At 41.4% G+C, this 15,385-nt stretch overlaps 1 protein-coding gene across 4 annotated transcripts in view; it reads left to right on the top strand.

Annotated features, from left to right (window-relative positions):
- NFATC2 (nuclear factor of activated T cells 2) overlaps positions 1-15,385 on the top strand; it is a 134,465-nt gene that overhangs the window by 46,894 nt on the left and 72,186 nt on the right. For all 4 annotated transcript variants that reach the window (XM_053394269.1, XM_053394267.1, XM_053394268.1 and 1 more), the window contains exons 4-5: positions 1,849-2,051; positions 3,028-3,200. In XM_053394269.1, coding sequence (XP_053250244.1) covers positions 1,849-2,051; positions 3,028-3,200 — 376 coding nt within the window. The remainder of the gene's footprint in view (positions 1-1,848; positions 2,052-3,027; positions 3,201-15,385) is intronic.

The following is a 15,385-nucleotide window of genomic DNA, read 5'->3' as shown; positions in this document are numbered from 1 at the left end:
ACTCGATGCCTCACCTATTGAAATTAATCCTTTGGGTTTAGCTTTGAAGTTTATCCTTGGTTAGAATATCCATGCACCCAAAAGAGCCAAAAGAAAGAGTTCCCCAAATATTTAGTTCTCAAAAGTAAGACACAGATTGCTGATGTTCTTCTGTAGGCACTGTCTTTTCAAAGTGACTGAAGCCTGGGATTTGTTGGGAGTCATAGGAGAATTTTGTCATGCAGACTTATGAGGCTGCTATAACAGAACACTCGTCAAGCCTTCTCTAGTGAGGAGTACCACAAATATCTAGTTCTGTTGTGTATAAAGATAAAAGGCAACTTTCCTAAAGATGTACAGGCTCCCTACCCTATTCCTTCCACTTTTTTTTTTTTTGGTAGGATTGTCACACAGTAGAGAAAACGTTTGCCGAGTAATTGTACGAGTTATAGTCAATTAACCAATTAAATCGGGGTAAATTTGCATATGAGGAAAATAGTTCTAGAGTAAAATAAAGAACATGCTTTATTTTACATATATGTGCTGAAACAAGCATCATCTGGTAAGAGGCATTCATTCTCCCATCTTTCATGTCTCTTTTATTATGGTGCATGCTACTGACACTTTTTATAAGTGCTTACTTAAAAAAACCAAAAATAACCAAAACTTTAAAATATAAAATTTGCTGCCTAATTAATCAGTGGCACCTCTTTAGTCAGTCAAAAATGTTTTTAATGATTAAACTAACTCATTGACTATGTCTTTGGAATGCACCAGAAATAGCCCAGATCCACTCATATCTTTACTTTACTTTACATATCTTTACCCATTCATGCAAATGCCATTTGCTTTGATTAGGAAGAGCTAAGCTGAGCTGCTTATTTTAAAGTTTTTATTGTTTTCATTATATCTTTCCCTTCCTCCCAAAGAAACCTAGGGAGGCAAACAATAAGTAATAAAACAATAAAAACATCCTGAAAACGATTCCAATGCAGATGCAGACTGTATGATGAAAGGTTCAAACAAGCTCCCCCTATGCCATCTCCTAACGATGTAATTTGAGGATTTGTAAAATGTTTTTACAAAAGGCGCTTTAGATTTGTTTTGCACAAGAGCAACAGGTAACAGTCCTGTGAAGAAGGTTAGGATAAGAATGAGTGACTTGCCGAAAGCTACCAAGGAATGTCATACTTGAGGAAAGATTATAACATGGATTTCCAAAATAAACTACTCCCAAGGCCTGCAGTGTTAACCACCCATGAGAAGGGTCAGAGCTTTCTAGAAAACGGCTGGGGATTTCACAAGGGAGCCTTTGGCTGGTTATATGATGGTTTTTTAAATGTGTTAGGTGTTTGTGTTTTTGTTGTAGTTATGTATTTTATTTATCTTTGGATGAGGAGCATATTATTATTGTTATTATTGTTATTAATAATAATAATATATTATAATATAATATCATCATAACAATATTATAATATCATTATAATAGATGCAACATTCTGAACCTGAATTTATTCTAGCCTTGCAAAGTTAGACCACAAAAGTTAATAACTTCCAAATATTTTTCACTAGCCAGCATGCTCTTGGTCATTGGTAGCACATCAATAAACTGAAGGAAAGATACACACACACACATTTTTATAAAAGCTTCATGTCTAGTCATCTAGAGGTGATCCTCACTTGCTCCAGGTGATCAAACAATTAACTACTGTGTGTGTGTGTGTGTGTGTGTGTGTGTGTGTGTGTATATATATATATATATATATATATATATATATATATATATATCTTTCTGATACTATTTATATTTTGATTTGTCTACTCCATTTTTCGTTGAAATGATAATGTAATGATTTGGTCTTTTGCCAGCTTCATGGATACATGGACAACAAGCCCCTAGGTCTTCAGATCTTCATTGGGACAGCAGATGAGCGTATTCTTAAACCACATGCTTTCTACCAAGTCCATCGCATTACAGGGAAAACCGTCACCACCACCAGCTATGAGAAAATAATTGGCAACACCAAAGTGCTGGAGATTCCCCTGGAGCCAAAAAACAACATGAAAGCAACGTAAGAGTGCTATTATGAAAAGTGTCTTGTTACAAGATATTAATGGAACAAAACTGGAGACTTAATGCAGAAGGCACCTGTGTTTAGCTTGAACAAAAAATACTCAAGTGCGAAAGACTTACAGTAACCCAGGCTTGATTCACAGTATATGTGATCTGTATGAAAAAGCTGCCCGGTTCCATCCCTTCCATCTCTACTTAAAAGGATCAGGCCTGAGACTCTGGAGGTCTCCTGTCATTTAGAGTAGACACAAGTGGCAAGGTAGATGAACCATTGATCTCACCTGTTTATGAGGCGGTTTCCTTCTGAGCCTTTTCCAAAAGGGGCAGACTTCTACAGAATCATTGTGGGTGATGATACTGGGCCCTAGGAGCGATTTAATACCTGTTGTAGGCAGGAATGCTTCTGAATACTAGTTGCCTGAAACCACAGGAGGGGAGAGTGCTCTTGTGCTTGAATCCTGCTTTTAGGTTTCCCACAGGCATCTAGTTGGCCACTGTGAGAACAGGATGCTAAGTTAGATGGGTCAGTAGCCTGATCCAGGAGACTCTTCTTTCGTTGCTATGTTCATGTCTCAGTGCGCATTTGAATTTCAGTCCTACTCTAACAACTACACCATACTGATTCTTTAATTTTAAATGTATCTTTTAGAACATGGCACCATTGGGGCGATGTTTTGGGAGTCAAAAAGCCCTGTTCTCCCAGGCCTTTTAATTAAGTAGGTCAGGGCAGTCTGTTTTTAATCATGTTTTTTTTAAGTGCAGTGAGGTGGTTGTTGTTGTTGTTGTTGTTGTACTTAGGCAGTTCCTGGTTTTATGTTTTATTTTCTGATGAAAAGTGACCTTTAAATCCATCGTTGTAATCAGTGAGGTAAAAACAAAATGCTCATCTTTCCCACCTTGCAAATGTGTTCAGGAATCATTGGGTTGTTAATTCTGTGGTCGGGTATTAACTGAGGTTTTGGCTTGTTCCGCAGCATTGACTGTGCAGGGATCCTCAAGCTGAGAAATGCAGACATTGAACTGCGGAAAGGGGAGACGGACATCGGCCGGAAGAACACCCGCGTGCGACTGGTCTTCCGTGTACACATCCCCGAATCCAGTGGCAGGATTGTTTCCTTGCAAGTGGCATCCAACCCCATTGAATGCTGTAAGTTGCATTTTCTCTGTAACTTCACTATTGCCTGATCAGCGGTGATATTTTCCATGCTGCAACCTCTCTGTATCCTGTGCGTCGATCCTAAATTAGCTGAAGAAAGCATGTCTCGAAACCTGTGCATAATTACCTGGGGGTAAGTCCCATTGAAATCAGGAGGACTCACGGTCAAATTACACATTATGTTAGCTATTCAGATGTGCTGTTAAGTGCAAGGGTTTTCTTTATATATGTATATAAATGCTAGTGATTCTGGGATCTTAGCATGGTGGTGAAACAACTTACCACCTTTACCCACTGTAGTCTTGAGGCAGTATTCAACTAGATAGTTGCACTAGCACATGAATTGATGCTAGTAGAATGGGATTTGTAGTTTGGCCCTTACCTTTCAGTAGACAAGGAATAAAAAATCATAGAATCATAGAGTTGGAAGGGACGCTGTGGGTCATCTACTCCCAACACCTTGTAATGAAGGAATCTCAGCCATCCATGAGAGATAGCCATCTAACATTTGCTTAAAAACCTCCAATGAAGGTGAGTCCACCACCTTCTGAGGAAGTCTGTTCCACTGTTGCTCTTACTGTCACAAAGTTCTTCCTGATGTTTAGCCGGAATCTCATTTCTTGTAACTTGAAGCCATTGGTTTGGGTCCTACCCTCTGGAGCAGGAGAAAACAAGTCTGCCCTTAAGATATTTGAAGATGGCTATCATATCTCCTTTCAGTCTCCTCTTTTCCAGGCTAAACATACCCAGCTCCCTCAACTGTTCCTCATAAGGCTTGGTTTCCAGACCCTTGATCATCTTGGTTGCCCTCCTGCACACGTTCCAGCTTCTCAATAGCCTTCTTAAATTGTGGCACCCAGAACTGGACACCGTACTCCAAATGTGGTGTGACCAATGCAGAATTAGAATCATAGAATCATAGAATCATAGAGTTGGAAGAGACCACAAGGGCCATCGAGTCCAACCCCCTGCCAAGCAGGAAACACCATCAGAGCACTCCTGACATATGGTTGTCAAGCCTCTGCTTAAAGACCTCCAAAGAAGGAGACTCCACCACACTCCTTGGCAGCAAATTCCACTGTCGAACAGCTCTTACTGTCAGGAAGTTCTTCCTAATGTTTAGGTGGAATCTTCTTTCCTGCAGTTTGGATCCATTGCTCCGTGTCCGCTTCTCTGGAGCAGCAGAAAACAACCTTTCTCCCTCCTCTATGTGACATCCTTTTATATATTTGAACATGGCTATCATATCACCCCTTAACCTCCTCTTCTCCAGGCTAAACATGCCCAGCTCCCTTAGCCGTTCCTCATAAAGCATCGTTTCCAGGCCTTTGACCATTTTGGCTGCCCTCCTCTGGACACGTTCCAGTTTGTCAGTGTCCTTCTTGAACTGTGGTGCCCAGAACTGGACACAGTACTCCAGGTGAGGTCTGACCAGAGCAGAATACAGTGGCACTATTACTTCCCTTGATCTAGATGCTATGCTCCTATTGATGCAGCCCAGAATTGCATTGGCTTTTTTAGCTGCCGCGTCACACTGTTGGCTCATGTCAAGTTTGTGGTCAACCAAGACTCCTAGATCCTTTTCACATGTACTGCTCTCAAGCCAGGTGTCACCCATCTTGTATTTGTGCCTCTCGGTTTTTTTGCCCAAGTGCAATACTTTACATTTCTCCCTGTTAAAATTCATCTTGTTTGTTTTGGCCCAGTTCTCTAATCTGTCAAGGTCATTTTGAAGTGTGATCCTGTCCTCTGGGGTGTTAACCACCCCTCCCAGTTTGGTGTCATCTGCAAATTTGATCAGGATGCCCTTGAGGCCATCATCCAAGTCGTTGATAAAGATGTTGAATAAGACCGGGCCCAAGACAGAACCCTGTGGCACCCCACTAGTCACTCTTCTCCAGGATGAAGAGGAACCATTGATGAGCACCCTTTGGGTTTGGTCAGTCAGCCAGTTACAAATCCACTGAGTGGTAGCATAGTCAAGACCGCATTTTACCAGCTTCTTTACAAGAATATCATGGGGCACCTTGTCAAATGCCTTGCTGAAATCAAGGTAGGCTACATCCACTGCGTTCCCTTCATCTACCAGGCTTGCAATTCTGTCAAAAAACGAGATCAGGTTAGTCTGACATGACTTATTTTTCAGAAATCCATGAGTGGTCCTATTACTTCCCTTGACCTCAACACTATACTTCTGTTGATGCAATCTAGAATAGCATTAGCTTTTTTTACTGCTGCATCACACTGTTGATTCACGTTGACCTTGTGGGTCCACTAAGATCACTAGATTATTTTCACATGTCCTACTGTTTAGAATTAGGCAGTGCAGCTTTAATACAAATTGATAACAGAAAGATGCTTGACTCATTAGAGTACAATTGAAATTATGGAGGTACTTCCAGAACAGATAGAAATCTGAGATTTGGTACACAAGTTGTCAAAGATCTCCTGATTATCTGAAAAGTCTGAAAATGAGACAATTGTTATGACTCTCACTCTGAACACATCATATTCAGACTGTTTTTGGGCAGTACTCCAATAGACAGCAGGACAAGCAGCGCATGAGATTGATGAGAGGGGTGTGGGAGTTTCCCTTTGCACTCTTCGATAAGCCCCACATTGGAGAAGAGGGGATTTCCACTGGATGTCTCAGTGACTGCCGAATGTGGGCTATACTGTCTCAGCAGATCTCCTATGGAGAAAATGTTCTTGGCCCTAGCATATGTGCATCCCACTGGAGATCTCATTTCCAGCTATCATCCTTTCAGTGTAGGAGGTTTGCATCAGGAACGAAGGGTGCTCAGTGTCTTCACAGGATAGGACCTGTGGAAGGGCCTCCATTCTGGCACATCCAGAGATTCTTAGTCATTTTTGGAGGGCTTGCGCTTCTGAGTCTCTTTGCTCATCCGGTGATGCTTTATTGTTAGTAACCTGAGCTTTCTCAGTGGTTTGGGGATTTCACAGAGTCATAACGAACCATTTTCACTTCTTTTATTGTGTGACTCACAGTAGTGTACAAAACCATGTTGTAGCAATAAACTGCCTGAGAAAGTTTACTTAAAAGACCCACTCTGTGGCTTTTGATTGTAATGTAATCCTTCCCCTAAGGGAGAAGTGGGGAACCTGCAGCCTCTCAATGTAACTCTTATCATTTTCCACCACTGGCCTTCTTGGCTAGGACTAATGAGAGCTGGAGTCCAGCAACATTTTATGGCCACAGGCTCCCCATCCCTGCCCTGAGACACATCTGCACTGGAGATGCTCCCTGTTTCAACATGTTGTTTAGGCTGCAATCTGAACCTCTGAAAAAACGTGTCCTTTTGAGGATCCCCAGTGACATGGCAGGGCGAAATGTCTTTGCCCTGTGCATCCCTTTGATGATTGCCAGGGTGCCTTCCCGGAAGGTGTTTTGGCGATCTCTGCCAGGAACACGGCAGGGCGAAGCATCTTTGCCCTGGTGCATCCTCTGCAAGAGACGCAGCAGGGCCAAACGTCTTTGCCCTGCCACATCCCTTTCACAAAGGTAAGGTGGCTGGCGGTGTGTGGAGAGATGGCAGGCCGAGTCAACATGGCTGGGTTGGAGGGGTGTCGCACATGTGACATCATGCACGCACAATGCCCCTGCCGCCGCCTGTGCAATTCGGCACCTCTGGCAGATGCTCTATCACTGAGATATACCATTTCTCTTAATGGCTCTACTCGCTTAGAAGAGGAAGCTCCAAGGTTTGTGAAAGAATAAAAATATTTTTTGGGGGGGGACCCTAAGTGAGTCGGACATCCCAAAGCAGCTTAATGGGGACTGTGCATGCTTAAGGGACACAAAATATTAATATTAATTGGAGAAAATTAAGAACATTCAGGGTTGCATCCAACTAAGTCATACTCACTCATGACCAACTTAACGTCATTTGTTTCAATGGGTCTGTTCTGAGCATGGCTTGCTCCGATGCGACTGCAGTGGTACCTCCGGTTGTGCACAGGATCTGTTCTGGAGCTCTGGTCAGATCCCGAGAAATGCGCGTGGCATGGTAGAGCGCTTCTGCACATGCATGTGCAGCAAAACCCGGAAAAATACTTCTGGGTTTGCTGCTTCCGTAACCTGAAGGATATGCAACCAGAGGTGTGCTTATCCAGAGGTACCACTGTATATGAGCAGAATTCGATATGGTGCTATATTGGATGTTTCCATCAGCACAAGCATGTCAGCTTGGCAGACAGAGCAAACCTCCCACCCATCTTGCCATGCGCTGTTGTGGGGGTTCTCCTGACATCCTCCCCAAGCAAGTTTTAGGGAGCATGAGGGCACATGAAGGTAGAAGATGGGAGAAAAGCCCTGTTGCAGAAGTAGAAGCCCCTTAAGGCAATAAACCAGCTGTTGTTGCTTTATTCTCTCCTGTAAACCTGTTCTCATTATAAATATTATTTTGGCAAAATTATATTTACTTCCGAAAAGGTGTCCTTTTGAATGATTTAGACGTTTCCCCAGTCTTCAGAAAGTTGGTTTATGCCAATGAATTTTGGTCAAATATTTTGTTTCCTTTTAATTAGCTGCCTTGGAAGTTTCCTTTTTTTTGTTTGTTTGTTTCTTTCCTCCTCTCCAACTCAGTTTCCCTATAAAATTAGATATTCTGCATTAACGATATGTGGCGCAGTTGTAAATTCAGTGGAAAGAAACAGTCAGTGTAAAGAATGTATTCATCTTGGCAGGCTTTCTATGGCTTTCTTGCTAGCGGATAGATTATCAACAGTAGGCTAGCGGCTAGTTTAAGCGTAGCAAAGAACCATACTTGTGACTCCCAGGAGATTAACCTGCCTGCCGTTTTCAGGCAGCATGCTATGAACACTCTGCATTTTCAGTAGCTTCTCCAGTGAACTCTGAAAAGCGTACCTCCCGCTTTTGAAAAATGCATTATTTTAATGTTACAGCTGCTCTAATAAAACCTTTGTTATGGCTACACTCATAAAGACTTTGTATCTAGGAACCTATGCTGAAAACGAATGATGCAAATCGGTGGAATAAATGCAAATAGGCTTACTTTTCACAAACACATTTTGTTTGCATGGTTCTTTCTGAACTCAGTCTTTAATCTCTTGTGATAGGGAGAGTTGTAAAGACTGGCATAGTGGCAGGAAGAGTAGTATAGTCTTAGTCCCATCAGGGAAAAAGGCAGGGTATGAATTAGAGAGCCAGTGTGGTGTAGTGGTTAAGAGTGGTAGTCTCGTAATCTGGGGAACCGGGTTCTTGTCTCCGCTCCTCCACATGCAGCTGCTGGGTGACCTTGGGCCAGTCACACTTCTCTGAAGTCTCTCAGCCCCACTCACCTCACAGTGTTTGTTGTGGGGGAGGAAGGGAAAGGAGAATGTTAGCCTCTTTGAGACTCCTTAAAGGGAGTGAAAGGCGGGATATCAAATCCAAACTCTTCTTCTAGTATAATAATAACGATGACAGTAACAATAGCAATAGCAATAAGTAGGTAAGTAAGTAAGAAAGTAAAATAATTGAGTAATATTATAGGAAAACTGAGTAATATTCTAGGAAAAGCTTCTTCAGGAACTTTGCTTTTACTATTAAAATGAATATTTCTAGCTTGTCTGGTACCAGTGGTGGCCAGAGTGAGGTGGAGTTTAGAAGTGGCATTTCCTAAAGATTCAGAAATAAAAGTAGATCTTGGTTAAGCCTTTCACTAGTCTTTCCAAAGCCATTTGCACACTGCCTTCTTCTAAAAATGCATCTTACTAGAACTAGAAACGATAATAGCTTTCATTTATGAATTTTAAATAGTTGGACAGTCATCTGGCTAACAGAAGATGCAAAGACCTTTGGGTCTCATTGGGCTTCTTTCCCCCTTTGAGTTTAGAATGAGCAGGAAGTGGGAGGGATAAAAAAAAGTCTGACAAGAACTACAAAGTTATTCTGGGTTTATTCTGGTGTGATTGCCTACACAGGAATCAAGGGTTGGGTACGGCACATAGTGAAATACAAGGCTGCATTTTGCTTGTCATCCTGTTTGAGGAGTTGCCGGGGTTCTGTCTCTTCCAGTAATTGCTATCGCCAAGGAATTCAAGCAGAATAAAACTTAAAAACTGAAGGTGGTGCATGGTTATAGCACAGTGGGTTTTAATCTCAAGAGATCACTTCCATGAAGGTTTAAGAGGAAGTACTTTATTGAGTTCACTAAGACATTCTGATAGTTAACCCTGCCTGCTATTAATCTCCTTCTTGGTAGTGTTGGTGTTCTTAAAAAAATAGTGTTGGTGTTCTTAAAAAAAAATAAATACCAGGTTTAGTGATCCCTTCTTATCTATCTTTACTGCTACTTACATGCCTTCCTGAGAAAGGCTGAAGAGAGACATTGGTTTTGGATTTTTGTAATGTTGCAGTTAGGGTGTCAGCAATATCTTCATGAAGGGCACCCAAATTCTGCTTGGAATAAGTGAAGCAACTGCCTACCCATTTTATTATTTGCATAATTTATTACTGTTGCTATATTTGGGCTCTTGCAGAAACCAAAAGAAGGAAAGAAAGGTTTCCAATTGGTGAGAAAGTGGTGTCTGGGTGGATTTTTCGTAAAGTGGGCAAAATGTCTGAGAAAATGTTCAATTTTTTTGGAGACTTTGCCCAAAAAGCTCAACAACTTTTTGAAATATGGCAACCCTGGGATAGAGCAACTGCCCTTGGTAATATGGAATTCACAGCCACAAAATGTGGCAATGACTCACACAATCTCAGTCTAACCATACCTGTCATTGAACATGTTGCATAGGGTAAGGCTGGGATTAAAATAATAATAATAAAACCAAGCAAAGCGGGGCCTGATCCAGGCTGAGACTGCAGCTGCAACCATCCCTAAACCCATGCACATGCATAATCTAAATCCTGGTAGATCACTGGTTAGTGTGTAATGCTAGGGACATCTTTCTTGACCTAAAGCAGCTCGCAATTCAAGAACAAGACTATATATTGATGCATTATTATCAACAGTCTAACACCAATTCATTTCAAAACAAATAATAATGCTCCAAATATAAGAATTGATTTCAGTAGTGCTAATGTTATAACATTTTAAATGTATTGCGATACACACCACAGGAGTCATTAAAACGCAATACGAATTGATAGGTTTTATCAGTCGTTGCAATACAGAAGCCAGAGTCGGATTGCCATAAAAATTTCCAGTCCACTGCAGTCAGGTATGAATAAATAATATCACCAGCAGCCAGTTTCTCTAAAGTGCCAAGAGCAGGAAATAGCAACCAGATTTTTTTGCAGCCGGCGGTGCAGTAGTTTAAATGGAAGCTGCATGTGTCTGCTGCTTCTGAATGTCAGGAGTTGGAGGGGCGTGCGGCGGATGACAACCCCAGGAGGCTCTTCATGTTCTTGCCATTTCTTGGAAGCATCTGAGTAGCCACTGCTGAAAATAGGATGTTGAATGAGATGACCTTCGGTCTGATCCAATAGGGTTCTCGTTCTCTTCTTAGTACACACCTCCCTGATTAATTTCCAGTCCTTCACCAACTAATGTTGACAAACACTCTCTTCACTTCTAGATGTGGGCTAGATGGTCCATTTACAAACTGGAGAGACTCTGCTTCCCTAAGCCAAATTCAATGCCAGATTCAGGAGCTTTGTGGCACCCTACCTCCATGTTAAGAATTTCTCCTACTCCATGAAGCCTCAGGATCATTGAGAGCTGCTACTAGTAATAATATCCAGAAATGCAGCCTTCATGATGGCTGCCCTTCCCTATTAGATTTTGTGACTACCGACTTTAGCAGCATCAGATGGGTATTGCCAGGGCTTTGGGCATGCTATGAGAATGCAAAATGTGCAACATTGGCTACAGAAACTACTTCCCTGAGAATCTAAATCTTTACCTGTTTGTTTTTAAAGCACATTTCTAATGTTTAAGGGTAAGGATGTGCTTTAAAGTATGTGGACAATGCCTGGTGAAATCTCAAAATCCAGAACGGTACCCATAAGGGTAGCCAGGGATAGGAATGTAAAGATCGGTCCATTTCAGCTATCTCAGTTTCTCATTTCCCCAATCTTAAATTCAGGTTTCTACTGGCATTTTTAATGCAAGTTTCTCCTAATAATACATTTTTGTCTTCAGTTTTGACTAATCTACTCATTTTTGTAAGCGCTTTCTCATAACATTCATTTCTATACGCATTTCCCTGTTATATATGCGTTTTTGTAAATGTTGATTGGAGAACTGCATCACAAAATATAAATAAGTGCGACTTCTGAAAGTTGGTTGAGCTTTGGTTCTCATGTTGCTTTGGAAACAACAGGCTCAATAAATTCAACCTTAAATGTGAATTGAATTGCATTTTTCCTCCATCCCTGCTTGGGACACATAGCTCTTTCCCTGTTTCTGTGAGAAGAATACAAAAGAGGAGGAATCGTGTAAATTTGTATAAATGTGCTCAGGCTGCATAAATGTATACAGTCTACTTGTTGCTTCAGTTACACCAAGCCCTGGGCTTTGCCATCACACCGAGCATGTGAACTTCCCTCTGGCATTTCCTTGACACAGAGTCAAAAATATTGCTGGTGAACTTGCTCTTGAAGCAGCCTAGCAGGTTGACTGGCTTATGTGTCCTAGCCTTCCTGGTTCTCCCCACGTTAAGCCAAATTATTTTGCTTCCCTATTTTGGCCCCTTTCTCTTGCAATTCTGAGGCTCAGGAAACAAAACTCAGTGGAGATCCTGATAACCGCAGTTCCCTTTTTTGTTTCTCTTCCACTGCTGGCCATAATGTAATTTTTGGCACGGACAACCCGTAACATCTTGATTTGCAGGCGGTCAAATAAAATACAGAAAGAAAACCCCCCTCACGCCCCCAGTGCCATTAGCAGAGTTGACATGCTGTTTCAAGGCAAAAGTGAGTGTTTCGCCTAGCATTTGCTTTCCTGCATTATGTCAGTGGCTGTTGCTATTGAAAGTAAACACCCCAACGGGATAAGTCAACAGTGTTATGTTTATACAGAGCTCATAAACTACAGTAGCTGTTGGTCTGCTTTATGGAGTGCCAGCCCCTGAGGGGCAGAGAAGGAGCAGTGTGAAATTACTGCCTGCATTTCACCTATCCTGAGCTTTAGAAACGGTGAATTTACTGGGGATTAATTTAATAGAGCATACAAAAGAAAACAAGCTTGGTCCGAATGATACCAAGGTATCTGTTTGCGTTACTCCCTTCCGTACACGAGAACGCCAAGGAGGCTAACGACAGACTCTCATTCCTTTTCATATCTTTCCGTCCGTCCAAATTTGGAATCTAAAAATACAGTTTAAAATAGAAGCTACAGGGTGGGTGGCCCTCATTTTTTCCCCAAACAAGACACATAAAACCAAATTTAAATACACATCAACAACCAGAAGGCAATTTCCACAACACATTGTCAACAGATAAGATTTAACAAACACATAACACACACATACCCGCTCCAACAACCGCAGTTAGACACTCCCTGTGATAGCAGATTAAGACATAATGCTTACAGGTAACAGTGGCAACAAAATGGACAAGTTCCTCCTGCATTTATGGAGCTTCCAGCTACTTTGGGCTGGTACCCATGGTAGTTTAAAGTGGATGTGATGTTTCCGATGGGTAAATGTTCTTTGCGACATCCACGCATTGTCCTAATCCAAGTGGCAGCCCGCATTTCCTCTCATTTAACTAATATTTTCCTTCCAGTAGCACCTTAGATACCAACTAAGTTTGCTATTGGTATGAGCTTTCGTGCGCATACACACTTCTTCAGATACCAATAACAAACTTAGTTGTTCTCTAAGGTGCTACTGGAAGGAATTTTTTTTAATTTTGTTTCGACTACGGCAGACCAACACGGCTACCTACCTGTAACTAATATTTTCCTGATCCACTGATACTGGAGTAAGGGAGGGGGTGGAATGTCCATGACAAAATCTCAAATTACTTGAATGGATGTTCTGTTGTGTGACTCGGCTTTCTTTTTAAATAGGTAAACAGATGCCTGTACACATGCCCACAATAGAGCTCATGTTTCTGTAGCTCAGGGGGTAGAGAACTAGTAGGGCTGCCATACGTCTGGGATTTATCGGTCGAAAATAATGTCCAGGCGGAATTTCCAAAATTCAGTAAAAATGTCCGGGGAAACCCGGGCGTATAGCAACCCAAGTCGGAAGTGTTGGTTTTTTGCCGATTTCCCTCAACAATAGCTCAAAAACTTCATTTAAAAAAAGAGATTTTGAGAGATAAAAAACTCATCAAATTTGCTAAAAAAAAACTCAACAACTTTTTGAAATTTGGCAACCCTAGAACTAGTAACTGAGGGGAAGGAACATAGCACAAATACATCTCATTGAGAATTGTTCACCAGTGTGGATGGGAAGCACTGAGATAGAGTTCAACTGAAAGTGCTTATGTGTGGACGAATGAGTACAAAAGCACACATGGAAAAATCAGATTTGTGCGACCCACGTACACAGTAACACTCTGGTGTGTACACAGCCTTAGGATTTGTGGCCTTCAGGAAGTAAAGGATTTTGTTCACAATCTGTTGTACTTTCCCACTCAAGGTTTTTAAGCAGAATTTCCAGACAGGAATTCCTAACACTGGAAAGGTAGTGGAAGAGTATTCCCTTCTTATGGGTAGGGACACATGTGACTCATGAAGTAGCTCTCTTTGTGTTGGCAGTGCAAAAAGAGTAGAAATAAATTGGTTGCACAAAATGTGGTTAGGTATTACAGCTCATCACCTTTCATTATATTTTTTTATTTGCTTGTTTTACACACTGTAAACATTTATAGCTGGTTTTATGCTTTCGTTTGTAGATTATACATTGTTTGCAGTATTGCAAGGCTGAGATTTGTTCCCTTGTTTGACAATGAATGATGGGCCCAAGCAAATAAATGAGACTGGCTGACTAATTGGCTTTAGGGGAGAGTGCAGAAACCCAGCCCTTGGTATTCTGTATTCTCATTTTGTATTTTTCTGTTGTGATCTGCCCTGGGATCTTTGGATAAAGGACAGCATACACATTTAATTTAACAATAATGATGATAATAATACAAGAAGTAAGAACAGCACCTTAGACCAGGCATAGGCAAACTCGGCCCTCCAGATGTTTTGGGACTACAACTCTTGTCATTTCTAGCTAACAGGACCAGTGGTCAGGGATGACGGGAATTGTAGTCTCAAAACATCTGGAGGGCCGAGTCTCCCTATGCCTGCCTTGGACTAAGGCAGTTTAGAAATGCCCACAATGTTGTCTGACCCTTTTTTTTACTAGATATTTAGAAAAACAAATGTGTTTCTATTTTGAAGATTTTAGAGAAGTTGAATAAATCATTTGCCTTGGTTGGACCTCTTAAGTTTATCTTATATTCGCAAAGAAGCTGTGACTCAGTGGTAGAGATGTACTTTGCCTAGAAAAGACCCCAGGTTCAGTCTCTTGCATCTCATGCTCAAAGAGGTTTCAGGTAGAACCACCTCTAATCCATCGGGGATGTTGCTGGTCAACATAGTCAATATTGGGCCAGTCAACCAATAGTCTGGCCTGGTCAGTGGAGGCAATCTCAGATTAGGCTGTAATATTGAAGAAGAAATAATACTTACTTCATTGTAAACAATGATATGGTTGTGCCATAAGGCATATTCACTTGGTCACCTGCTTTTTGTTGTAGCTTACAGGCTCCACACATATTTTACTTTATTAAGCATATGTTTATATGCTGCTATTAATCATATTTTTGTATGTTGCTGTTCTTGGAATAATCTATTCAGCATACTTTTGGAATATATGTATTTCCTATACAGTGGTACCTCGGGTTACAGACACTTCAGGTTACAGACTCCGCTAATCCAGAAATAGTACCTCGGGTTAAGAACTTTGCTTCAGGATGAGAACAGAAATCGTGCCGCGGCAGCAGTGGGAGGCCCCATTAGCTAAAGAGGTGCTTCAGGTTAAGAACAGTTTCAGGTTAAAAACGGACCTCCAGAACGAATTAAGTTCTTAACCCGAGGTACCACTGTAATGCCATTCTTCATAAGACACTAAAATACTTAACATTAATAAAACTATAATGCAAAAATCATAATAATACAAAGCAATACCAGAATAAGGGTGCAGTCCTTTGTGCGTCTGCTAAGAAGCAAGTCTCAGTGAGTTCAATGGAAGCTTACTCTCAG

This window comes from Podarcis raffonei, chromosome 6 (assembly GCF_027172205.1).
Source record: "Podarcis raffonei isolate rPodRaf1 chromosome 6, rPodRaf1.pri, whole genome shotgun sequence".
Taxonomy (NCBI): domain Eukaryota; kingdom Metazoa; phylum Chordata; class Lepidosauria; order Squamata; family Lacertidae; genus Podarcis; species Podarcis raffonei.
Note: the sequence above shows the minus strand (reverse complement) of the source record. Positions and strands in the feature narration are given on the sequence as shown.